The following is a 15,932-nucleotide window of genomic DNA, read 5'->3' as shown; positions in this document are numbered from 1 at the left end:
CAAGAGTCTTTCTAACTTGGGGTCATGTGTAGGGGTCCAAAAAACCCTATGCTTGTCAGGAATGTTTGGGCTTAGATTGCCTGTTTTATTTATTTTTTTAAATCAAGAATGGTGGTGATTTTTAATAGTTTACAGCTATAGTATCCAGTGTTATATGTATATAGTTACAGACAATAAATATCCATATGGCAAAATATTCACCTCTAGAGAGACAAAAAATATCTTTGCAACTGAATAAACAGCTTTAAGTAATAATGAATAAAAATAGAAGCTGAGGTAATTTTTCATCTAAAGTGATTATAGCCTATATTAGGGGCACTTGGGTGACTCAGTTGGTTAAGCATCTGCCTTTGGCTTAGGTCATGATCTGTGGGACCTAGGATTGAGCCCCCTGTTGGACTCCTTGCTCGGCAGGGAGTCTGTTTCTCCCTCTCCTCCCTGTTGATGTTCTCTTCTCTCCTTCAAATAAATAAAACCTTAAATAAAGTGACTATAGCCTATATTAAAACATTCTTATTTTCAGAGTTCAAATAATTATGAATGCCTTGTTTCATAACTAAAAATATAGCTAATACACATTTTCAAACTAAAAAAAAATATTTATCGATAGGTAAAATAGATTATTGCTGAAATTCATTCATGACATTTTATATATATATGTATATGTATGTATTTACTTATTTGGGGCAATTAATTTGGGGACTTTGTTGATAGTCTGACCTTTTAACAATAAAAAAGTGAAATTCATGAAAACTTTCTAAGAATCTACGTATTATTCTAATGCAAATTACATATATGTACATGGGGTTTTCATTCTGGATGAGCAGTCCATTCTCTTTCTTTAAAAACTATATCCCAACTATGTAAAACTGTTTAATTTCTCTTAAAAGATCACTTCCTATAAGACGTACACTGACTAGTATGAGAAGGGCATTTTGAAACTTCCTTAAATGGTGAAACGTGAAAGGTTGTGTGTGGACAACGTAATGCATACGGAGAAGGAATTTATTTTTATTGTAACTAAGAAATGCTGATTGTACAAAAACCCTAAGGAAACTGTTTTCAGTAATTCATTTGGATTTACCTGTTCCCTTATTAGCGTGATGAAATAAGGGATCACGTGGAAGTGTGTCCTGAGGCCGGTGTTATCATACAGGAGCTTTCTCAGCGCATCGCACTAACCGGAGGTGCGGCACTGATCGCCGATTATGGTCATGAGGGAACGAAGACAGACACCTTCAGAGTATGTATGACTCAGGAACATGACTTCCCATCAGTTCGTTGGTATCATCTCCAAAGTTAATGTTTGAAGCTCACTGAAGATCTTTACCTTTGCTTTCTATGGTGCCTCGCCTTGTAGTATTACAGTATATATAGTGAATATTAATACATATTATAATTGACCTTTTTTTTTTTAAAAAGATTTTATTTATTTATTTGACAGAGAGAGATCACAAGTAGGCAGAGAGGCAGGCAGAGAGAGAGAGGAGGAAGCAGGCTCCCTGCCGAGCAGAGAGCCCGATGCGGGACTCGATCCCAGGACCCTGAGATCATGACCTGAGCCGAAGGCAGCGGCTTAACCCACTGAGCCACCCAGGTGCCCTATAATTGCCCTTAACCATAGGATTTCACCTTCCACACTAGCCTTGGAACAGGGTCTGAATCGTCTACATTCTGCTTCAGCTGCAGAACCTAGGTCTGCATAGATCTTACTTAGCATCTGAATAATACAAATGGGAAGATTTTCTTAAAGTTAAGAATTTTCCCTCTCCATTTAAAAAAAATTTTTAGTACTTCTATGCAAATTTGATTTGGCTACTATGATCAGACTTTTCCTATATTTTCAATCTTTTTTCCTTTCTAGATGTATTCTTTTATTCTACCTGAGCATCCTTCCTTACGTTCTTTATCAGTTGTGTTGAATATCCTTTAATTGAAATACATTTGATTAATTGAATACTACTTTAATTGAATACTACTATTTAATTGAATACTACTAAAGTAATGCTACTTTAATTGAATACTACTATTAGTCATTTCTAGATCTGTGGTTCTCAAGTTCTAATTTTATTGTATCTTAAAACAAACAAAATACCCCTGGAGTTTTTTTTTTTTTAATGCTGATTCCCTACCCTTCCCTCCAGGATTCGGATTCAGTAGGTCTGGGCAGAGTGCAGTAACGTGGGCTTAGGCGATTCTGGTGCACGTAGTTGATGGATACACCTTGTCAAACACCATCCAGAGTCTGGTGAAAATTTAACTTGATTCTAGTAAGAAACAAGTTAACACACGTGCAGAACTGATGGGATCTCTACTCCATCACCACAAGCAGTAATGAAATGTGAAAGGCAGCATTTCCAGGCACCCAGTGTCACACTTTATATCAGATTTTGCACGTAGCATCTCATTTGAGGAAACGGTGCTACTATATTAAGAGTTTATAAACCACTGACTTAGGCTATGTTTTTCTTTCCAACAGTTAGGTAAAGTGTACGAAAATGATAGCATTTCTTGAATTTTGGTAATAATAACCATAAAGGAACAAAGACTCATCATTTTAAAAATTGTGTTCAAGGGGTTTTGTGGCCACAAGCTTCATGACGTCCTGACTGCCCCTGGAACGGCGGACCTCACAGCCGATGTGGACTTCAGTTATCTGCGCAGAATGGCAGGGGGACAAGTAGCTTCTCTTGGGCCAATAAAACAACAGATGTTTTTAAAAAATATGGGCATTGATGTCCGGCTGAAGGTAATGATTTATTTCAGGATCATTAAATATTTTTATTTTGTAGTATTTCATAAAAACGTTTCAGTGATAAGATCCCCCAGCCTCAGCGCTCTTCTCAGTCAGCAGGCCCTGGATACTGTGGTCTTTCTGGTAGTGTTGGGCCTGGTGCAGCTGGGCTGCCCAGGCAGGGGCCACTGTGCACGCCCCTGCAGCTCCACACAAGCTAGCATGAAGACTTTGAATAGTGTTCATGCCCAGTAGGAAAAGTTGATTGTGTTTATGGGGATAATTTTAGAAGGGTCCTGAAGACATCTTAACTCTTCAGTGAAAATCAAACCACCTGGTAATGTTTGTTAAACATACAAATCCACAGGTTTGGGTCTTAGCAACCTATGTTTTTAATAAGCACCCCATGATTCTAAGGCAGGTCATGAGAAATCCCACGTGAAGTCCTGCTTTACTCAGCAGCCAGTGGTCATTAGCATTGCTGCATGTAACCAGGAATCCTTCTAGTTATTTTTACTAAGAAGTTTTTTCTTTTCAGGTTCTTTTAGACAAATCAGATGAGCCAGCCAGGCAGCAGTTACTTCATGGGTATGATATGTTAATGAATACTCAGAAGATGGGAGAAAGATTTAATTTTTTTGCCTTGCTGCCTCATCAGAGACTTCACGGGAGAAGCCATCCGATGGATGCGTGCCAGTCGAAGCCCTCTGTGTCACCTGTAGCTGGGTTTGGTGAACTTACCTGGCGGTGATCTCAGTGTGGTCATTTTACCCCTAAGTCTGCCTAAGAAAGCAAAATAAAGGGACATGTTTCATATATCACAGGTAAAATAAGTATTACAATATTTTATGTCTTTATCACCAATAAAAGTGGACGGTCTTACATACAGTACAATTAAATATTGATCTTTTACGGCTGTGTCTGGCTTTTGGCACAATTGTGTGCTTTTGGCTTAATGAAACAAGTTACTGAGAGACTAAGTGTCCTTTATTAAGGCTAGTTGCTGTATTTTTATTTTAAAAAATAAACATGAACACTGACTGGTTTAGCAAAAACTGAAACCTAATTGGCCTTTCATAGGGAATGGATTAAATAGAACTATCCATATATTATTTTTTAAAAATGAGGTAGAGCAGTATGTTCTGACTCATCTCTAAGAATATGGGAAGTGAAAAAAAGTATAGTGGAGAATGTTTTATAGTTATGATTCCATTTTTGTTGGGGGAAAAGCTACATTTAAAGAAATGCTTGTAACTAATTTTATAAAAATTAATATATTAGTGCAGACTGGTTGTTTTCTGTGGTGGTTCTTGTATATAAAATGTAAGGAAAGGATGCCTAGTAATCACTATTAAATATCCCATTGTGGAAGTGGGTTTTCATGGCGGAAACTGTTCTCCTTTGTGGTAAATTTTCTACCCTCTACTTCTGTGAATTTTATAATTAAAAAACTTTAGGGGTGCCCAGGTGGTTCAGTCTGAGTGTCTGACTCTTGATTTCAACTTAGGTCATGGTCTCAGGGGTTGTGGGATCTCCAGTCCCACGTCAGGCTCCATATGCAGCGTGGAGTTTGCTTGGGAGTCTCCCTCTCCCTCTCTCAAAATAAGTAAGTAAAATCTTAAAAAAATATTTAGGTGCCAGTAAAACTAGCAAACCTAACATGTACCTGATATATGAGTTAGAGTAAATGCAGACTGTGTTAGCAGGAATCATTTTCTGATCTGAACTAATTCTCCCTCATTTTCAGATAAATGTCAAGTTTTCATTCTGTAAATTCTCATTTTTTGGTTCACAGAACGTTTATATTAATACCAGACATATACCTTCTGAAGAATTACTATATTGGCAATAGAAATTTACAGTGAGATTAAAGGAAAAGAGTATGAGATGTATGTTTTGAATTTATAGCTTAACTATATTGAAAGTTCACTGGCAGAGTGATCAGTTCTTGGCTTTCTGTTGCTCATTTGGCTTAACTCAGAACAGGACTAGTATTCTGTGTCTTACTCTCAAGTAGGAAGATAGAGACGGCTTGTTTTTCACATGCTGCCCCACCTTGCACCATTCATAACCACCTTTACTTTTTTCCAAAGACTTGGCTGTTGAATTTTTGGAAGGTGAAAATGCCCAACATTGGCCCCTCTCAGTTGTTTAATAGTTTTTGTAATTAATGGGGGGAATCAGACAATGCCTTGTGTCTTAAAACCTAGAAAATTTACTTGAATGGCATTTGGCTTATTTAAGTCTTATAGAAGTAACAATAGTTGAATATTTGATGGTAGCTCCTGACAACTTTGTAGTTATAATTATTCTAAACCTCCATGCCAAGAAAAAAGACCTCCAGATAATTACCTCAAATTTCATATAAAATTGAAATAATGAGTTATTTTTTATTTTAGGTAGTTAAAAAAAAATCAGTGTTTTAAATATAGCATTAGTTCCATTTACAAATACTATTTCCAAAATAATACTTTTACCAAGGCCGGGGAAAATAACACAACCAAGTAAAATTTTCTTTGGATACCTCTATTAGAGATAATGCTCAGGTTTTCACATGGAAAAGTATGGTGATATGGAAATACATTTTATTATCAAGCTTCTTTGAGGATATTTACAAAAAGTGGGATGTAACAAAAAATATAAAAATGTACGGAACAGTGTCATTATAGACTACTTTGTACATTATCAAATGTTTCTAACAATTCTTATACAAAAACAACTTCAAGACAAAAAAAGGTTATGCAGGTTATACAATATCTGGAGTAAATGACAACTCCAAATTATCTGACAGTGCCTTTACAAATTTTTTTAGAAAACTTCTTATGCATTCAACAACACAAACAAAAAGAGTGCAATTAATTTCATGGCTTGTAAAGTTTGATTATGTAAGTATAGCACACATCATTCCAGTTAATTTTCACCTTAGGCAGTAAAACCAAAACCACAATAGGGTGCCTCGGGACTCAGAATCACTCCATTTTAGTATGTTGGTATAAGCTTACTTTGGACAGATTTGGGGAAGTCATCCTTTAGTACAGAGAAAATACATTTCTAAAAGGTTTTGCAAAATTTGACTAAATTTTTTAACCTCCCATAGGAGATTGAATACTACGAGACATGGTGGAGAGTATGAGTAGGCAGTACAGCACAGTGGTTGGGGGGTGGGGAGGACAGAGGGACGGGAGCCACACTGCCAGGGTTCACGTCCACATACTGTGACCCTCCACAGCTGGTTACTTAATCTTCCTGTGCCTCAGTTTCCTGATCTGTGAGATGAAGTCCATAATGCACATACTTTGTGACTGTTGTGAGGGTAGTAAGTAAAATGTGTAAAGAGCTCAGAACACAGGAGACTGCACAGTGGCTCCTCTCTCAACGGTACACTCAGCCTAGATAATGGAGTAGCTTCAGGGCTCTCTCAAGGCCCTCTCTGACTCCAACTATTTGTATCCAGGGACATTCTTTTGCTACCTCATTCAGTGGGACAATGTTACCTAACACTTCTATAGTTCTTAGTTTATTGAGTAAGAATATTTTCATACATAGCCCAGCTTCACAACAGCATTGTGAGAGGCAAGAATTATGGTCTTCATTTTACAGATTGAGATTTTGAGGCTCAGACAGATTGGAGCCCAGACTTAAGACCAGATTTTCTGAATCCAAATCTTTTGCTCTTTTTTGGGGGTGGGGGGGTGGGAATAGTTTGCAGTGATTACTGTGGAATGAAGAAACAAAAAGCCACTAGTTTTTTTTTAAAATAAGGGGGTGATCCCAGATCTTAAACTTTTTGGGGAGAGAAAACTATTAGTAACTTTGTAAAAGCTATGAAAAAGTCTAACCTCTTAAACATTGTATCTGAGTAGAAAAACACTTCTTTAGTGGGCTGCTGGTGCTGAAATGTTAAAAAGAAATAGTAATAAGGGTAGGGCTACAGTATTAGCAGAGCAAATGAAAGAGTAAAATAAATGCTTCATGCTCTACCCACCCACTGCCTCAAACTGCTTAAAAGAACAGATTTAAAAACATTCCAGATATCTGTAAACCCTTCCAATAAACTAGGGGAAGAAAAAACGGATACACTCTTTGCTGTTCTTCTCTGTAGCATTAGCTGATCCTGCACTGGCCTTACTTTTAATAATTTTCTTCCTCAAATTATTCAACTCTGTGTAAAGATAAACTGTAAGAAAAGTTCAGCTCTTTCCTCACTGAATACTGGAAGCCAGCTGTGGCATTCCAGTGGTCCAGCAGGAACGTGAGTACAGAACACAGATGCTGATCGAGGAGCAGACAGACCAGCAGGCCCTCCTTCAGGTTCTGTGACACCAACTGTCCCAAATTATCTTAGAGGCTGTTCCAACATACAAAGGGGACTAACTTAATTTTTACGTTGTAGAAAGCATATTAAGAGTTCAGCTCCAAAGGTTAGGGATCATGGTTTTGACTCTTGACTCACCTAAAAAAAGAAAGAAAGAAAAAAAAAAGTAAAACAGCCTAGCGTCTAGGAAACATTTCTAGGCACCTAGGAAAAACCCCTCGTGTCTCTGGTTAAACAAATGCCTAGAGCCTGCAGAGGGAATCTCAGGCTGGTGGCCCCTCCTCAGTTAGCTTTTAAATGCAAACCTGCTTAGAACTCTTAAGTGATTTCATCAAGATATTCAATGGCTGGACTAAGCTTTCCTTTTTCTCCTTTTTAAAAAACAGTGTAAGAACATTTGGAAAGGGAAGATAAATTAAATGCCACTATAGTACTAAAGTGAAGGATTAGGAAAAAATACAAAAACCAATCATTACTATGCTATAAAAATTTAGGAAATGCTTCATCTTGGTTCCATTGTGTATTTTTATTACTCAGTTTCCCCTCTTGTATCTACTCATAATGAACTACAGTACTGGCGTCACTGATTGCTTATCCTGTTTCCCCATGTCTTTGCACCCTTGCAGATGACAACCTACAAACAACAGCTGTGCAGTAAAACATCAGTACATAAAATGAAATCCTTCCTTATTGAAGTTAGCTCATTGATAATTAAGGATCTTCTTCCATATCATCTGGATTGGGAGCCATAATGAAGTGCTTTGGGTATACAAGATTGTGGGTGTATGCATGTATTTCCCAGCGGGCATCGTCACTTTCATGTGTAATGTAACGTTCACCGATGCGAGTTTCAAATTCTCTAAGGTCAAGCCAAGTCTGATAGTCCTAGAAAAAAAAATGAGGTGATTATAAAGTATAAAAGTAACAAAATACTGTGAATTTTTTTTCTTAGCACCCTAGTCACAAAATTGACAACCTAAACCCAATACCAAAAGTACTTGCTATACTGTAAGTTCCATTTGTAATATTTAAATTAGCAATGTTAAATACTTTTTCAAATTTAGAATCTCTAATGAAGTAACCAGTTTCTACAACTAAAAAAAAAAATTTGCCTGAGGCTTCTGAGATGGCTAATAATAATCACTAAAACATCCTGTTCTATACTCTGACTGTACACCCACATGTTACTCCTCAAACCAGGGGAAAGTACTTAGAATCTCCTACCAGGGTAATTTAATAATCATGGAGACTGACTAAGACTGCATTTGTTTTGAAGTTAATGCTACTCCCTACTCTCTTTAAAACAGTTCTAAAGCTTCTCTTTACTCTGAAGTTTGGGGGTATCTTTTGACAGATCTATGCAACAGCTTTTGGGGGGACTTCAGCCAAATCGCATTAAATGGCATTTCTGATCTCATCAATGCAAATATGAATCTTTTAGTGGATAATTTTAAAGTAAAATATATTTGACAAAATAATATGCTTATCTTACAAAAAGGTGGTATGAAACATAAGGTTCTATAAAAAGGCTAAATCACTGCATTTCAGTTCATGGGAGTTTAACTGTCTAGAAGTTTTACATTTCAGTGGCTTACTGCAAAACCTCCAGAGATGCAGCCACAGGATAAATTAATCACTAAAGAACACTTAACAGTATTCTAAGACGAGGAGAATCTGTTGATCTTAGAGTGGTTTCAGTAGGGAAGACAAAGTACAATGAATGGCCTGAATGAGGATCACCAGAGAGACGAGGGTTTTTTTTTTTTTTGTCTTTTTACCTGCAGCCAGGGATGACTAAGAGATTTGTCCACACTGTAACGTTTTCTCATCTTCACTTGAAGTAGGTTGTTGATCAAATCAATTGCTAAGAGAAAAGACAAAATCAGACACGTAAATTTGGGTATATGGAGCAAACCAAACCTGTGAGTCTTAGAAGGCAGCAGTTCAAATCACAGAAATACAGGGTCGAGGGTTTTGCTTCTCAAGGCTGCAGTCTTAACAGCGACCCTGCGCAACTACCCTGTTAGGATCCATAAATGTTCACTGCACTTAGTACACGTTCACATGCACACTGAATGTGTGCAGAGTACACATTCAGTGTGGCAGAGGGTCGGTGAGTGCCTGCTGCCGTTACTCTGTTTTGTTGTCTACAAAATGAGGTTGTTGTAAAGATGAAATAACACATGTAAAGAGCTTAGAATTGTGCCTAGCACGTAAGTGCTAGTTATGGCTATTATTATTTCAAAATGAATTAAAAAAACTGATCAAAGACCAACTCGCTGTTTCCCCCAAATACCCCATTCCCTAGTACCTGGCTTGGTCTGCTAAGGAGCCAAAGCTGCTGGCTTCCTCTACAAATGGGGCCAGACTAACAGGGTAACTTATTACCACAAGTTCACACTCAAACAAGCGTGGTGTTTGGTGTGTATAATAACAGTAAGTATGCTGGCATACTTATTTTATCCAGTTATTTGAAGAAATGAAGCAACTGCAAAACCATAACCTCCGTGTGCCTGCGTCCTGACTACAGTGCAGTGTGACAGTACGTTTGAAATACAGACACAAAAGCCTGGACCCAGGGATGAGCCAAATGAAACGTTCACATCATACCCACTCTGTTTCTCTTCTGCATACCACAGGTATTTTAATTATGAACTCTCGGTTCCAAATACTTAAAACTTTTACCCGGTGTTGCTTAAGTGGATGTCCACCATGTGCAACAGAATCATTTGGGGTCTTTATTAAAATGCATTCCTAGTGTCACACCAGCTGGTGAGGTGGAAGCTCTGGGATATAGCCAGGGGGGTTGGGTTTAGTCCACTCACCCCCTGATGGTGCTGACAGAAGAGGTCTGCAGACCACACTGCCCGAGGAACTCTAAGAGAAACCTCATCTATACTTCAGTTAGCTGTTCATTACCAAGTAAGCCTGCTACTGTTCTTACAGGTTGTTCCTCAAACTTCCCCTGTTTAATGGGCTGTTAATCCCTATGATGAGGTCTGGTACTTCTGGAAAACAAAGAAAACCCTTGTTCCAAAGGTTGGCAAAATCCAGGTGGGGTATTTTCCCAGTAGGATTCCATTCAACATGCGGCTGCTAAATAACTTGTGTGCTCTGCCCGACAGTATCAAAAAGTAAAAGAGGGACAGCCGGGGCATTCTTCATGCGTACAGAACCCCAGCTTGCAAGCTCAAAAACCGGTAATGGGCAGGGAAAATAGATGTATCCTGCTTCCTAGGACTGGACCCTGGGAGGGCTACAAATAAACTGGAAAATGTCTATAAAGTTCATTCTAGATATAAAGAACCTGAAAGGTCTCCATTCAAGGAGCTTACAGTCTAGTTCTGAAAATAAGTAATTATGAAAAGAAAGAATAAGGAAAAATATCTCCGCCTAGTAGCCTGAGTTGATCTTACCAAGTTTAGAGGAGGGGCTCAGGGAAGATTTCATAGATGTGCCACAGTCCTGAAGGATTAAAAGGATTTCAGTAACAAGGAAGAGGGACTGTAGGCAGGGGAAAGGCCTAAGCAAAATGCAGAAAAGTAGGCGGGAAGAGAAAAGAACTAGGTTTTATGGAGGGGAGGACAGCAGGTAGACTCGGGCTGTCTCAGGGAGACCTACATACTTGCAATGTGGTTAAAAGGAGGCCAAGGTGTTTGGGGCAGATTGAGACAAAAGTAGGGCCGGGAAAGTGTCTAATGGATAGGGCTGTTAAGATATTTTAGTAGTTTCTAAAGGAGGAACCTGGGGCCTGGATTAGTGCTATAAGGAAATGAGAGAAGAGACAATGCAGAAGGAAGAGTGCTCAAAAACTGGTTGAATTTGAAAGATGAATATGAGAAATTTAAAAAGATGAGACAAAAGAGACAGGCTGATTTGAGATCACAAAGATTTTTAGACTAAAGGGCATAGAGCTGAAACTTTTTTTCCCTTACCTTCACCAGAAATTTCTCTCCAGGGATTTGGTGGGTACATAAATGCAGCATTTTGGATTTGGTCATTTATATCTTCATCTTCATTAAAAGGAAATGTGCCACTGAGGCTAACATAGACGATAACTCCCACTGACCACATATCTAGAGAACGGTTGTAACCTTTGCTCCTGAGAACTTCAGGGGCTAAGTACGCCGGAGTTCCTACCACAGATCTCCTGAATGACTTTTCACCAATGATGCGTGCAAAACCAAAGTCACACAGTTTCACCTGGAAATAAAAAGATGATGCTAATTTTGCATTTTCATCTGTCAGTCAATCTATACATACCTGTCCCTAAGTATGATACCGAGTCATTTCAACACACCTGCCAACATATGTACTGATTTACGAATGTCAAATGAATGCAGGTGGGGAAATTATAAAATACCCTTTTGCCAAAAGGCAGGTACATTTATAACCCTGTGATGTATTACTGACATAGTGTGAAGAGCTTTCCTAGTGCTTATTTCAAAAAACCAGTTTTTTGAAAGTTCTAGCTTTCAGAATGCCAGAAAAACCAGACTGGTGGTATAAGTGGTCAAAGTTTTATGATGAAATACGAAGGCACTGATTTTTTAGCATTTGGCTTTTAAGGAGCTACTTTTCTATCATCCGTGAGCAGAAATTATGTGTCTCATTTTTGAATCCTCAGTAAATAGTGCCTGGACACATAAAGGTACTCATAAATTTACACTGAATGAAAAATAAGTTGGTATTTAAAAACTGACCCTTTATTAAACTGACCCTTAATCCTAGAATCTGTATTCCTGAGGATTACTATCGGTTGGCAAGTAAACTGAGGTGTAGTAAAGAGAACTAGTACTGTAGCCCTCAGAAGAGCAAGGCTAGAGTCTGCATGAAAGAATCAACAAAATGATGACTAGTCAGACTTTGGATCTGGAAAAACGAGGTCTATTTGAAGGTAGCCACAGTCACTATAATATCCTTTTGGAAAGAGTGTTCTAGAAATGTGATGAGCTTGGCAGAGCTCAGAGCCCTTATCTTGCTGCCCATCTTCTAGAAGAAGTTTGGGTTTTAGGGAGTAATGATACATTCATGCTAAATAAGCAAATGCCAAGTATTTTCCAGAGGAAATTCCCTGACTTACAAAATGTCTTCACAAAAAGCATTATGATCAGTTGATGAAAAAAGGGATTTGGCTTCTACAACCAACGGTATAACAGTGCCTGGAAAGCAAAGATGAAGGTGTATTCAAATACTTCTTGTTATTACTAAGACATGGACCCTGGTGCATGTTTTATGATTATTCTGTGTCTTTACTGAATGTGGCTCCCTCTAAGTCCTAGAACAGGATTATTAACCATGCAGACATGTGAACTCTCTTTGCTGTTGTTGTTACATGCCATATTTCTAGTAACATCTTGATAAAGATGCCATGGCAGTCTGGCAACTGAATAAGAAAGTGTGGCCATAGCTAGTACTTGGGCAACAAGAAATGTCAAGGAAATGATGTTTTCCCTTTGTTCCTCTCAGAAGTCAGAAAGTTTTAGCCTCACTGTAGGGGTGTGCATCCTTCGCCCATACTATTCTGAAGATCAAATGAGATGATAACGTATGGAAACACTTTATTACAAACATCACACCAACTGCTAGGGAACCCTTTTCGACCTCACAATGATAGGGAATCCCTTTTAACAACACAGGCATTATAAAGCAATAGGATTACTTCCTTGTAAGAGTAATTTTTAAAAATAATCTTTTTGGGGTGCCTGGGTGGCTCAGTTGGTTAAGCAATTTCCTTGGGCTCAGGTCATGATCCTGGAGTCTTGGGATTGAGCCCCCACATCGTGCTCTCTGCTCAGTGGGAAGCCTGCTTCTCCCTCTGACCCTACCTCCTCTCCTGCTTTCTCTCACTCTCAAAGAAATAAAATCTTTAAAAAATATATATATTTTTCTTTGACAATTTGAGTTGTATTTAACACAGGTAAAATAAATCATTGTCCTTGGTCTAGCCATCTAACTATGCATTTTTCCAATAAATAAATAAATAAATAAAAGTTTGTCAACAGATATTCTAGCTGATTGGAAAATTCACCAGTGATAACCATGAAAAACATTTATGGGTACTCCCAACAATATATTATTCCTCAGGAAAACTTCCAAACTACGGGTTTATGAAGCATTTTCTTAGGTTATGAAATAATTTTGGAACAGGATCAACATTCTTTAGTGAAATGAAATTTAACCAAGTAAAAATATCAATGCATCCCACACAGGACACAGACATATAAACATACACGCGTGAGTGCACAAAGGGGATATATATGTGTGAGTGATGGCAGTAATGGGAAATGTAATTCTTCCACAGGTTTTGGTGAAATGTTTGAAATAAAGTGCTCTGAAGAGGAAGGAAAATTGGCTGCCTGCCTCAAAACCTAGTGTCTCCCCCCTCTAAATCTACTGTCCCCTACTGCAGGGTTACCCGTTTTTATGGGGAATTTGTCCCAAGCACCAGGCACCAGCCAAGATTGACTCTCCTCGCTTCATTCCCAAACCCCAGGAAGAAGTGAACTGCAGTCCATGTGCAAAAAGTTATTCCTTGAGGTCTGGTTAAGTCCAAAAAGTCTTAATGAAAATAATATAATAAGGTCGGAGTTCAAATTATGTCAAGTATTAATCCTCACTGGCAGTTATAGGCCAATTCCTTCTGTTAAGATGGCTATAAGTCTGAATTTACTGCTTTCCCTTTTATTACTTGGCTGCTCTGTAATACTGTCAGATACTTAAAAAGGTTCTAAAGAGTATCTCACCTGAGGAAATGGCTCCGCTGATGCGAGCAGCACATTTTCCGGCTTTAAATCACAGTGCACAATATTTTTAAAATGTAGATTCCTCAAGGCAACTAGGATCTGTTATTGAAGAAAACAGAATTTTTTCAGTGCTTTGAAAAAATCATAAACCCCCACCTGAGCTCTTGAATGGTATGATAATTTGAAAAGTCTACTACAGTTTGTCAAGTTTTAACTGAAGTGTTACTCTGTTCTTCAAAGTTAAAAATTCCCCAAATAACCCAAAATGTAAAAGCATGCCATTTCTCTGTTTTCAAGTACTGTTTAAAAAAAAAAAAAAAGTTAAAGTACCTGTGTGACCATGAATTTAGTAATTCGTTCTGGAAGTCGACTTTTCTCACTGGATAGAATCATTTCCAACATATCTCCGTGCAGTTTTTCCATTACTACAAACACTCGTTCTGGAGTTTCAAACATACATTCCAGGTTTACAATCCCAGGATGGTGCAAATTCTGGAGAGTTGCAGGATACGGATATGACCAACATAAGTAGAAAAATAATTTTACTATGCAAACATCTAACAATGTACTGCGACTGTCTGGAATACATGGCATAGAAAGAAAAACAAAAATAAGCTGTAAAAGCAAACAAATAGGATCATGGATCGGATTTTCCAAGATCTGTAGTGCAATGGATGCCCTGAGGGGAAAGGAGGTCTTTCCAGTTAATTACATAAGTGTCCTTGTCCATTACTACTACATTTTTCTTCCTCATCTTTTTAGTCTTCTGACGCTGTGGTAATTTTATGCTGTCCATGAACAGACACCAACTGCCAATCAAATTTTAGCTAACTACACAGAGCTTTAGCTCTTTGGGGCTGTATCTGTGGAGGTCTGTGCTCAAGAGATGGTTCTGTTTTTAGGGTAGTTATTTATCTAAGTCTGCATTCTCAATCATATCTGCATTTGGTTTTCCTGCTTTCAGGCTCAAGATCTCTACCTCCATCTTCACGCTTCTTAAGCACCACTATGTTACCAGGGTTGCAAAAATATAAACCTGAATGTGACACTGTTTCTGCTAATAAAAAAGCCATCTATCTTACTGATTAAAAAACAAAAACCTTCCTCAAAAGCAAATTATCTTAAGTCAGCTATGCTCAAAAATATTCCATGGTTTTCTAGTCCTGGATATAAATCTATTCCTCTGCTTAGACTTTCATATCTTCATTAAAGGTGATTAAACTTTTTATTATTAGAAGTATATTTTTGTTATGTTTTTATCTTTATTATAGGTACCTAATTATGCTAAAAGGAGAAACTTCTTTTTGGCTTATGTGAGGCTGAACACCATCTCTAAAATGTTTTTTGAATTTGCCATTATCTCTCAATTCCCATTGTGGTGGCTTTAATTCCAGCTCACATTACCTCTCTCTATGGCAATAGAGTTTTCACCTAACACTATATATACATGCAACAATGTTTATCCCACGGTACTGTGTCATGTGTACACATCTCACTCTGTATCCTAGTAAGTTCCCTGACAGCAGAGACTGTCTTAGTCATTTTAGCTCAATGTCTGAATCATGGTGTTTTTAAAAATGACTAGCAAGTGTAAAATACTGTTTACTAATCAACTTAAAATAATTTAATGAGATGGTATTCCAAGCAGCAAAATAAAAAAAAAAGAGAGAATTTTATATAGTAAAAAAAAGTGACATGGGTGTGATAATAGTAGTGAGCAGGGGAAGATTCAGAATATCACAAATTTGATCAACATAGAATTCTAAGTGTGGTTGGCTATCCCCATGCTGTAGTTGTCTTGAAAGTTCTTCCCCACCCCCAGTCCTGTAAACAGTACACAAACACAAAAACAGAAGTATGCTATAACATTATTGTCTCTTAACATCCTCTGTTTGTTTAAATGTCCTGTTTCCTCTGGAGTCTTTTGGTAAATTATACTTTCATAGAGAATCATTTTCTCGAGGTTTTCAAATTTATTTGATAGAACTGGGAAAGGCAGCATCTTAAAATGCCTTTAAATTTTTTTCACTATTTGTGGTCCTCTCCCCAAGATGTTCTTATTTCTCTTATTTTTGCTTTCCTTTATTATTCATTCTTTAACCTCTTGAGTTGGATTCTTAATTCACTTATTTTCATT

At 37.7% G+C, this 15,932-nt stretch overlaps 2 protein-coding genes across 8 annotated transcripts in view; one reads left to right on the top strand and one right to left on the bottom strand.

Moving 5' to 3' along the window:
• Positions 1–15,035, top strand: part of NDUFAF7 (NADH:ubiquinone oxidoreductase complex assembly factor 7) — a 42,198-nt gene extending 27,163 nt beyond the window's left edge. For 2 of the 5 annotated variants that reach the window (XM_045079236.1, XM_045079237.1), the window contains 5 exons: positions 1,100–1,243; positions 2,576–2,749; positions 3,393–3,558; positions 4,242–4,340; positions 7,676–11,284. In XM_045079236.1, the coding sequence (XP_044935171.1) occupies positions 1,100–1,243; positions 2,576–2,749; positions 3,393–3,485 (411 nt within the window). In that variant the 3' untranslated portion in view covers positions 3,486–3,558; positions 4,242–4,340; positions 7,676–11,284. Of the gene's footprint in view, positions 1–1,099; positions 1,244–2,575; positions 2,750–3,272; positions 4,210–4,241; positions 4,341–7,675; positions 11,285–13,353 lie in introns of those variants that run through there. The other 3 variants (XM_045079234.1, XM_045079235.1, XM_045079233.1) reach the window with 3 other exon arrangements.
• Positions 5,105–15,932, bottom strand: part of PRKD3 (protein kinase D3) — an 81,977-nt gene continuing 71,149 nt past the window's right edge. For all 3 annotated transcript variants that reach the window (XM_045079231.1, XM_045079232.1, XM_013062951.2), the window contains 5 exons: positions 14,126–14,287; positions 13,796–13,894; positions 10,985–11,252; positions 8,828–8,913; positions 5,105–7,934 (listed from right to left, as the gene is read on the bottom strand). In XM_045079231.1, coding sequence (XP_044935166.1) covers positions 7,761–7,934; positions 8,828–8,913; positions 10,985–11,252; positions 13,796–13,894; positions 14,126–14,287 — 789 coding nt within the window. In that variant the 3' untranslated portion in view covers positions 5,105–7,760. The remainder of the gene's footprint in view (positions 7,935–8,827; positions 8,914–10,984; positions 11,253–13,795; positions 13,895–14,125; positions 14,288–15,932) is intronic.

Source organism: Mustela putorius, unplaced genomic scaffold (genome assembly GCF_011764305.1).
Source record: "Mustela putorius furo isolate JIRA1106 unplaced genomic scaffold, ASM1176430v1.1 tig00000281_pilon_pilon_pilon, whole genome shotgun sequence".
Classification (NCBI taxonomy): domain Eukaryota; kingdom Metazoa; phylum Chordata; class Mammalia; order Carnivora; family Mustelidae; genus Mustela; species Mustela putorius.
Note: the sequence above shows the minus strand (reverse complement) of the source record. Positions and strands in the feature narration are given on the sequence as shown.